Source organism: Pseudophryne corroboree, chromosome 4, assembly GCF_028390025.1.
Source record: "Pseudophryne corroboree isolate aPseCor3 chromosome 4, aPseCor3.hap2, whole genome shotgun sequence".
Taxonomy (NCBI): Eukaryota; Metazoa; Chordata; class Amphibia; order Anura; family Myobatrachidae; genus Pseudophryne; species Pseudophryne corroboree.
The window spans coordinates 50817102-50828530 of NC_086447.1; the positions used below are offsets into that span (position 1 = coordinate 50817102).

General features: G+C 47.5%; 1 protein-coding gene across 1 annotated transcript in view; it reads left to right on the forward strand.

Moving 5' to 3' along the window:
* LOC134908846 (uncharacterized) overlaps positions 1-8762 on the forward strand; it is a 121912-nt gene extending 113150 nt beyond the window's left edge. Inside the window, exon 3 of the mRNA XM_063915026.1 lies at positions 8321-8762. Coding sequence (XP_063771096.1) covers positions 8321-8477 — 157 coding nt within the window. The 3' untranslated portion in view covers positions 8478-8762. The remainder of the gene's footprint in view (positions 1-8320) is intronic.
* Positions 8763-11429: the final 2667 nt, after the last annotated feature.

Here is an 11429-nt window from a genome sequence, read left to right on the forward strand (position 1 = left end):
AATGCGAGCCACATTCAGTGTTCTTTTGTATCCTGGTTCTAGCTGTCTTGGCATTATTATATGGTTACATTAAGCTAAAAATATATATATATATCTATCTAACTATCTAATATCTATTTCATATACAGTATATATTATCTATCTAATATCTATTGCCTATCTATCTATCTATCTATCTATCTATCTATCTATCTATCTATCTATCTATCAATCATATCATATATATCTATTATCCATCTAATTATCTATCTATCTATCTATCTATCTATCTATCTATCTATCTATCTATCTATCTATCTATCTATCTATCTATCTATCTATCATCTCAAGACTCGTATCTGTCTATCTATCTATCATCTCATATATATCTATTATCTAGGATCTGCTCTGCACATGGGCAGAATGGGTCCAGCGCCTGCTCAGTTTCCAGATAATCAGGAAACCGCGATCCATACTGAAGTAGCCCCACAGAGCGCACATTGGCGCACTGTGGAACATCTGAGACAGTCTAGGCTATCACTCACAATGGCCCCGATTCCGAGGGTGATTGCAGATGCAGTGAAGTGATGATTTCATACGCCAAAGCCGTTCTGCACAGTCACACAGGCGCCAATACATCTATGCTCTCATAACGAGTGGCAGGTAGTCAGTGTTTGCGGAAGGGAACAGGTAGCTGGAAAAATGCAGGCCTGTCAGGGACATTCTCTGGGCCTGCCCTAGTGTTACACTTTGAATTAATATGCAGTTGGAGTGGCACTGGGGTCTTATCTGAGAGCATAGTCTGTAGCAGATGTTCTATAGCAGAGGTTCTCAAACTCGGTCCTCAGGACCCCACACGGTGCATGTTTTGCAGGTCTCCTCACAGAATCACAAGTGAAATAATTAGCTCAACCTGTGGACCTTTTAAAATGTGTCAGTGAGTAATTAATACACCTGTGCACCTGCTGGGTTACCTGCAAAACATGCACTGTGTGGGCCCACGAGGACCGAGTTTGAGAACCTCTGTTCTATAGCATGCTGATGCGCAGCCGATGTTCAAGGTGTACCCTCTTTTATCCATGGGCGTCTCAGCTGTTCGTATCATCAGCTACGAATGCGTGCAGGCCCCCTGTGTAAGGGAAACTTGTCTTTATGATTGTCCATCTTTGCCCTCCGTACTGTATAACACTACACAGCCACTTTGTTGTTTTCTGTTTCTTCTTATGCTTCTAAGCACAATAAGTGGGCGTGGCTCAGATAAGGCCGCAATCAAACTCGTTTTTCCCCCTCGACTGAATCTAAAGGGCCCTACACACTGGTCGATTTCTCTGAAAGATATGAACGATATCGTTCATAAATAAACAATAAATCGTTCATATCTTTCAGTATGGATGCTTCAACGATGAACGATGTGTATCGATCATCGTTGATACGTGTCAGTCGATTTGGACGATATAGATGCCTGTACTCTCATACCGTCCAAATTGCCCATCGATATCGTCCAGTGTGTAGGCATAATCGACCATCGATAGTATCGTTGGGGGATTTATATCGATGGTCGATTGTATCGCCCAGGGTGTAGGGCCCTTAAGCTATATATGAAAATATAGAGAGAGCAGACTGTGAGGTATATTCATAAACACTAAATTAAAAAATGCTACATGAAAAATAAAAATTTTTTACATAATTAAATAATGCACCTTTTCCAGAAAAAAATTAGGGGATGATTAAAAAAAAAAAAAACTTTTTATAGTTACTTTTATATTTTTACATTTTTGTTTCAATTTAAAGTGTCAACTTAAACCCAAGATTCTGCCCACTGCACATGCGTAATCCGACACGCCATGTCACGTGTGCGATTTTGCCTCCATACTTTTTGGCTAGTTCAGGCCAGAGTTGCAGCCTACTGTTAAACGGTATATATAGCATACAGCACAGCATAAGAAGTATAGGGGGTCATTCCGATCTGATCGTACGCTAGCTATTTTTTGCAGCGCTGTGATCAGGTCAAAACTCGACAAAACTGCGCATGCGTATGCACCGCAATGCGCAGGTGTGTCGTACGGATACAAAGCGGATCGTTGATGAACGATGGATTTAATGAAGAACCCATTCGCACAGCCGATCACAAGGAGATTGACAGGAAGAAGGTGTTTGTGGGTGGCAACTGACCATTTTCTGGGAGTGGTTGGATAAACGCAGGCGTGTCCAAGCGTTTGCAGGGCGGATGTCTGAGGTCAGTTCCGGTCCCGGACAGGCTGAAGTGATCGCAGCGGCTGAGTAAGTTCTGACCTACTCAGAAACTGCACAAAACTTTTTTGTACCGCTCGGCTGCACATGCGATCGCACACTTGCAAAGCTAAAATACACTCCCCTGTAGGCAGCGACTATCTGATTGCAGCGCTGCAAAAAATAGCTAGCGAGCGATCAACTCGGAATGACCCCCATGTCAGAGTTCCTTGTCCCCCAGTGGTGCCGGTAGTCCCTAGAGACTTGTTAGTCTGACCCGTCAGAAACATTGGATCACCCCGCACAGTGGCGGCCTCCGCTATGTAGGTAATGGACAGGCGTTACGTTTTGCTTGTCAGGTATATCGGTCAGCCAGAGAATGTCCACGGTCAGCACCGCTGTCTCCCTGCAGCAATGTGCGGGCTCTGCCTGTGCGATCCCCAGGATGGCAATGTCCCATAATTAGCTGGATCAGGCCCTGCCGTTCCCTGGATGGCTGAGGTCACAGAGAACAGTGGAAAGCAGATCACACGGCCGCCTCATTGGCAGGATGATTAATGAGACACCGGCTGGAACAATCGCTAATAGTGTGGAAAAGAACAATTCCGAAAAAGTGCAAAATGATGCAACCCAGTCATAGAGACACAGGATACAGCGCTGGGCTAATGGCGCAGTAATGGCTGTGACAGGAGAAGCCATTATCTCAGGTGATGAGGAATAAAAAGCCGTCCCCTCACATTCCCGCCGGAGGGAGATTAACCCTTTATTTCCTCAGACGCTGTTTAACCATCATCATTGATAAACTTGGTAATTCAGGTTCATGTTTCATTGGGCCTAATACAGAGGTGGACGCAGTGTCGATTGCGGACGCAGTGGCGTGATGTTTTGTGTCAGCGCATTTGCCAAAGCCGCAATGTGCACATAGGGAGGAGTAGTCCCAACGCTGGTTCCATTTCCCAGCAGTCTTCCCCTGTGTCTGAGCTAATACAGACCTGAAAAGTGCTGGTCATTAACCAAAGTGCTGGTCGTTAACCAATTCCTAGCTTATCTAAAAAAGGAGGGAAAGGTTCATTCGGCTAATTACAGCGGTGTTACATTATAGAAGAATCAGTAATGGGTAAGAGAAGAAACACAGAAGAACTAGTGCAGCGGGAACAAGATGAGCAGATTTGAAATAAAGATTTAAAAAAAATGGCCCTCATTCCGAGTCGTTCGCTCGGTATTTTTCATCGCATCGCAGTGAAATTCCGCTTAGTGCGCATGCGCAATATTCGCACTGCGACTGCGCCAAGTATCTTTGCTATGAAGAAAGTATTTTTACTCACGGCTTTTTCATCGCTCCGGCGATCGTAATGTGATTGACAGGAAATGGGTGTTACTGGGCGGAAACACAGCGTTTTATGGGCGTGTGGCTGAAAACGCTACCGTTTCCGGAAAAAACGCAGGAGTGGCCGGAGAAACGGGGGAGTGGTTGGGCGAACGCTGGGTGTGTTTGTGACGTCAAACCAGGAACGACAAGCACTGAACTGATCGCACAGGCAGAGTAAGTGTGGAGCTACTCTAAAACTGCTAAGTAGTTTGTGATCGCAATATTGCGAATACATCGGTCGCAATTTTAGATGCTAAGATACACTCCCAGTAGGCGGCGGCTTAGCGTGTGTAACTCTGCTAAATTCGCCTTGCGACCGATCAACTCGGAATGAGGGCCAATGTTTTGAGAAAAAAATAATTATGAGAGATTGGTGAAAAGCACATTGCGCGGATCTCCTCCGCTTCTAATGTGCGCCACAGCGCCAATTTATTCTCACAGCGCATTTAAAGGCGCACCCCCACTTCCTTATCCTGCCATGGGAAATCAGTTCTGAGAGTGAGGGCACATTGGGCCTGTCTTTATTACTTGTGGCACTTTTGTGCGCATTTGAAGGTTTTTTAATTATTTTGCTTGAATTACATATAGAAATGTGCGTTTTCTGCAAATTGCATCTGGAAAGTACAAAATGCGTAGCATAATAATATAGGATATGGCAAGACAAGTCCTTTTTCTGAGCAAACCTGTAAATGCAGCCGCTCCAAACCTTTACCATATTTAGGTCACCTCGCCCAGCAAAGTTATGCAGTAGTAATAACAACGCAATTTGTGCCATCATGCCACTTCCCCCACCAATTGCAGCATCGTGCAGTGAGGACGCTATTCACAGCCACTAGAGAAGTCAGAGCGATCTGGGGGTGAAAAAGAGGGGGGGGGGGGGGGACACAGTCATGCGCATACAGAACCCTAATCTGCTGAACTACTGGCTGTGATACAGAAGATAGACATTAAAAAGGTAGACAGTCATTAGGTCGGCAGACAACAGGTCGACACACACAAACAAATGTGGGTGTTATTTTGTCATTTTAGACACTTTACCCCAATTTGTTGAAATGCGTCCCCTCGCCGGCTCGTCACAAGGTAACTAATAGTACTAGTTTGTGACATGGATAGTAAATGTAGCAAAAGTTGTAAAATGTGAACCCCCCCCCCCCAAAAAAAAAAAAATGTCGACCATATGTCCACCTTTTGACCCTGCCGACCTTTTTAACCATCTCGACCTTTTGACTGTCTATCTATCAACCACCTCCCAAACTACTCCCAGGACTGGTGCAGACTGGACAATACAGTACTTCCAATGCTTTCCTGTACCCACATGTGCAGTGATGTTGGCTGATGTGAGATGTAAGACTGCCCGCACTGTGGATTTACAGTTTGTAGAATAATACTGCAGGGTTGCACAGTACAGCAGAGTATCAGTGAATGGGGGGGTTCTCATTAGATTGCACTTAACTCTGTTATTTCTGGACTGTTGACCTTACCAAAGACATTACTATGTATGGGGGTAATTCCAAGTTGATCGCAGCAGGATTTTTGATAGCAATTAGGCAAAACCATGTGCACTGCAGGGGAGGCAGATATAACATGTGCAGAGAGAGTTAGATTTGGGTGGTGTGTGTTCAATCTGCAATCTAATTTGCAGTGTAAAAATAAAGCAGCCAGTATTTACCCTGCACAGAAATAAAATAACCCACCCAAATCTAACTCTTTCAGAAAGAGTCTCTCTGCACATGTTATATCTGCCTCCCCTGCAGTGCACATGGTTTTGCCCAATTGCTATCAAAAATCCTGCTGCGATCAACTTGGAATTACCCCCTATGTTCCTTAAACAACATTTTATTTTATTCTATAGCATGTGAAATTCCAATGGCCTATTATTTTATTTTTATCTTCTATTTATATGGCGCCACAAGGGTTCCGCAGCGCCCAATTACAGAGTACATATGCACATAATCAAAACAGGACAACAGTGACTTACAGTAGAAGACAATATAGGACAAGTACAGGGTAACTAAGCATAACTACGTCAGTAGACGACATAGACATAAGTATCAGGTGGCCGAAAACTGCATGATTTGGGCAGTTGAGGATTATTAAAGTAAGAAAAGGATAAGCACATGAGGGAAGAGGGCCCTGCTCGTGAGAGCTTACATTGTAAAGGGGAGGGGCAGACAGACAGGGGTGACACAGATGAGGTAGACTGAGCGTGAAATGTAATGAATTACTTGCAGAACATTTGCTTCAGATGAGAGTGTTGCGTTACTGCCGACGTTCCATTAATATCTTGTTGCAGGAGATGAACAGGCTCTTGCAGCACTTTGTAGGCGACACTCTTCCTGCAGCACACTGTACAGAACGTGGCAGAGATGGGCTGTTTTCCACAAAGCACCCGCTCTTTGCTTATTCTGAGGGGGCTCAATTGTGTTCTGCAATGAAATCATTTCATGGCGGGGCTCCATTCTGCAAGATGCCGCTCTGTGGGTATACTGTATACAGTGACTGGTCCTCAGCTTCCCCGAGACATTTTCCAGATTATTAACCGCTCTAGGGGCAAAATCATAGGCCAACACTGGGGGTCATTCCGAGTTGTTCGCTCGCAAGCTGCTTTTAGCAGCTTTGCACACGCTAAGCCGCCGCCTACTGGGAGTGAATCTTAGCTTATCAAAATTGCGAACTAAAGATTAGCAGAATTGCGAATAGACACTTCTTAGCAGTTTCTGAGTAGCTCCAGACTTACTCGGCATCTGCGATCATTTCAGTGCTTGTCGTTCCTGGTTTGACGTCACAAACACACCCAGCGTTCGCCCAGACACTCCCCCGTTTCTCCAGCCACTCCCGCATTTTTCCCCGAAACGTCAGCGTTTTTCCAAACACTCCCATAAAACGGCCTGTTTCCGCCCAGGAACACCCACTTCCTGTCAATCACATTACGATCAGCAGAACGAAGAAAAAACCTCGTAATGCCGTGAGTAAAATACCAAACTTCTTAGCAAATTTAGTTGGCGCAGCCGCAGTGCGAACATTGCGCATGCGCAGTTTGCGGAAAATCGCTCCGATGTGAAGTAAAATAACGAGCGAACAACTCGGAATGAGGGCCCATGTGCACTGCAGGTGGGGCAGATGTAACATATGCAGAGAGAGTTAGATTTGGGTGGGGTGTGTTCAAACTGAAATCTAAATTGCAGTGTAAAAATAAAGCAGCCAGTATTTACCCTGCACAGAAACAAAATAACCCACCCAAATCTAACTCTCTCTGCACATGTTATATCTGCCCCCCCTGCAGTGCACATGGTTTTGCCCAATTGCTAACAAACTTGCTGCTGCGATCAACTCAGAATTACCCCCTATAAGAGATGACGCATGACTGCCTCTAATCAGGTCCAGTTGCAAAAGACAGGTCACTAGTGGGCGCTGCATAGGAATGAATGGTAGCACTTTGGTATGAGCGCAGGAGCTGACCAATCAGGGCACTCCCATTTGGAGGAAGACATAAAAGCGCCGCTCTACTCTACCGAAGCTGAAGGTGCACTTTTCTGAGTATTCCAGTGCATGTGGAGTGAAGCCCTATGCGGGTCCCTGTTGCCTTTGAGTCCTGTTGTATTTCCACCAGTTATAATTCTACCTAGTGCCGTGTGAAACGTATACTAGACATGTAATGGTGCGATGCACAGACCATGAGGTTTCATGTGAGTAACGTCAAATTCTTTCAAATGGAAACTTTTACACGCTACGTGTTAATGATGTCACATACGTATGATAAGGTTACATTTCTACACGTGTGTCCTCATCCAGCTAGTGTCTACATGCCGGTATCCGGTCTCTATGTCGACAGTCATTAGGTCAACATGCACTAGTTCGACGTGACAAAAGGTCGACATGAGGTTTGCACAATTTTTTACATTTTTTTTTTACTTTTTCATACTTTACGATCCACGTGGAGTACAATTGGGAATGGTAACCTGTGTCGAGCGCAGCGAGGCACCTAGAAGCCATGCGAGGGGACACGGTGCACTAATTGGGGTTCCCGGTCACTGTAAGAAGAAAACAACACAACCCCCCCCCCAAAACCTCATGTCGACCTTTGTCATGTCGACCTAATGCTTGTTTCAACCTATTTTGGGTGTCGACTTAGTTACTTTCGACCAATAGTGTGGTTGATACTATGAACCACACCCCTATACGCCATACAGCGCCAGTGGCGTACCGTATCTTTCTTTACATTTAGTTGCGAAATACCAGAGTGCACTGGAGACGGCGGGCTGTGACATTACCTGCGTAGGAATTTGGTTTTATACATGTACAAAGTCGTGTATAAACCACAGCGCCACTTGGCGAGAGTCGCACATCACACTGGTCAGCGTAATCCAGCATTGTAGGTCTGTAGCTCCCAGCTGTTTATTTATGCAAATAAGGTGCGCAGTTTCAGCGAGAAAGACGCCCGGGAACCGTCTCTCCCAGAGTGGCCAGACTGAAGCCTCGGTATACTTCTGTGCTAGTGGCCCACAAAAAGGGCATTATAATATTAAAACATAACCAGTGGGGTTTGCCTTTAATATTAATGTCCTTTTATATCCTGTGGCCAGAGCTGTAACAATGGCCTACCACCTGAGTCCTGAGGAAGGGCTCACCTGTGCCTCCTGGCCGTGACTCTGACCTGTGGTGGGGATCCAAAGCCGAGACAGTGTGTTTTCTTACTGTAAGTAACCGTATCTCTTACCCCTGATCTCTCTACTTCTTACTTAGGCTGCAAAAGAACTTCCTCATGATGGATCACCTGCTCCAGACCACCTTCCACCTGGCTGACAAGCTGGACAAAGCCTCGGAGGATCTAGATCTCATCCTGGAAAAGCATCTGGAGAGATCCACTACCCTGGCTTACAGAAACACCCTAAAATCCTGATCTTGGGCTTCCCAGAGAGACCATGAGATCTGATTGCACCCAAAGATGGCTGACAGCGGGCCGCAGCTCCCATGTGACCAGACAAAGTATTCCGCCATGACACTCCGATGTCTCTGAGCATACCTACAGTATTCTCCAGAAGGATTTCAGGTGTACCATACGCAATGGTTCTCCACAGCCTTGTGCGACATTATCAGAGATGTTCAGAAGTTCCTCTTTTACACTTTTTCTATATAAATGTAAATGTATGCTGTGAATTTCCTTATAAAAGCATTAATACCTACAGACCTGCTGTAGATACACAATGTGTACTCTGTAATTACCTGCTCATGTGCAGGATGCAATGGTGGCGTATTGGTAATGGCAGCGCTGTATGTAGCTTACTAGTGATCATATCGCAATAACGCTGGAACACATTGTACCCTGAGCGAAAGCCGGCGAGTACAGTGTATGTATAATTGTATAAATGTTTTAGAGAAATGTACTAAGCTCCCGGTTCCATTCGAGATTGCATTTTCGGCCGAAAATGTCTCTCGGTAATTTACTAAACACCAAACACAGCAGAGTTTGACCAATTCGTATTGAGATACACGACCAACAACACATGTACCGACAAATAGACCATCAGCCAAATTCGGTTGGATTTTCACGTACACTTCATAGAAGAATTTACCAAGTATTCGTATTCTCAGTCTCTGCCAACAATAGCCATACACTGCCACAAAAGGATGGAGTTCGTACAGAAATAGAACTTTAAAATAGAACTGCTTTGGCTGAATCATGGCCCTCATTCCGAGTTGATCGGTCGCAAGGCGAATTTAGCAGAGTTACACACGCTAAGCCGCCGCCTACTGGGAGTGAATCTTAGCTTCTTAAAATTGCGACCGATGTATTCGCAATATTGCGATTACTAACTACTTAGCAGTTTCAGAGTAGCTCCAGACTTACTCTGCCTGTGCGATCAGTTCAGTGCTTGTCGTTCCTGGTTGACGTCACAAACACACCCAGCGTTCGCCCAGGCACTCCCACCGTTTCCCCGGCCACTCCTGCGTTTTTTCCGGAAACGGTAGCGTTTTCAGCCACACGCCCCTGAAACGCCGTGTTTCCGCCCAGTAACACCCATTTCCTGTCAATCACATTACGATCGCCGGAGCGAAGAAAAAGCCGTGAGTAAAAATACTTTCATCATAGTAAAGTTACTTGGCGCAGTCGCAGTGCGAACATTGCGCATGCGTACTAAGCGGATTTTCACTGCGATGCGATGAAAAATACCGAGCGAACAACTCGGAATGAGGGCCCATGTGCGGATCACTGAGATCTGTGCAGGGCTTCTCTGTGTAAATGTGTCTAAAACAGTAAAAAAAAAAAAAATGCACGAGTCCACCCAGGACTCACTTCACCCAGCACTCACACCACCCAGCACTCACACCACCCTGCACTCACACCACCCAGCACTCACACCACCCAGCACTCACACCACCCAGCACTCACACCACTCAGCACTCACACCACCCTGCACTCACACCACCCAGCACTCGCACCACCCAGCACTCGCACCACCCAGCACTCGCACCACCCAGCACTCGCACCACCCAGCACTCACACCACCCAGCACTCACACCACCCTGCACTCACACCACCCAGCACTCACACCACCCAGCACTCACACCACTCAGCACTCACACCACCCTGCACTCGCACCACCCAGCACTCGCACCACCCAGCACTCGCACCACCCAGCACTCGCACCACCCAGCACTCACACCACCCAGCACTCACACCACCCTGCACTCCCACCACCCAGCACTCACACCACCCAGCACTCACACCACTCAGCACTCGCACCACCCAGCACTCGCACCACCCAGCACTCGCACCACCCAGCACTCGCACCACCCAGCACTCGCATCACCCAGCACTCGCATCACCCAGCACTCGCATCGCCCAGCACTCACACCACACAGCACTCACACCACCCAGGAACCACATCACCCAGCACTCACATCACCCAGCAGTCACACCACCCAGCACTCACACCACCCTGCACTCACACCACCCTGCACTCACACCACCCAGCACTAGCATCACCCAGCATTCACACCACCCTGCACTCACACCACCCTGCACTAACATCACCCAGCATTCACACCACCCTGCACTCACACCACCCAGCACTAACATCACCCAGCACTAACATCACCCAGCACTCACACCACCCAGCACTCACACCACCCAGCACTCACACCACCCAGCACTCACACCACCCTGCACTAACATCACCCAGCATTCACACCACCCTGCACTCACACCACCCAGCACTAACATCACCCAGCATTCACACCACCCAGCACTCACACCACCCTGCACTCACACCACCCAGCACTCACACCACCCAGCATTCACACCACCCAGCACTCACACCACCCAGCACTCACACCACCCAGCACTCACACCACCCAGCACTCACACCACCCAGCACTCACACCACCCTGCACTAACATCACCCAGCATTCACACCACCCAGCATTCACACCACCCAGCATTCACACCACCCTGCACTCACACCACCCTGCACTCACACCACCCAGCACTAACATCACCCAGCATTCACACCACCCTGCACTCACATCACCCTGCACTAACATCACCCAGCATTCACACCACCCTGCACTCACACCACCCAGCACTAACATCACCCAGCATTCACACCACCCAGCACTCACACCACCCAGCACTCACACCACCCTGCACTCACACCACCCAGCACTCACACCACCCTGCACTAACATCACCCAGCATTCACACCACCCAGCACTCACACCACCCAGCACTCACACCACCCAGCACTCGCACCACCCAGCACTCGCACCACCCAGCACTCGCATCACCCTGCACTCGCACCACCCTGCACTCGCACCACCCTGCACTCGCACCACCCTGCACTCACACCAC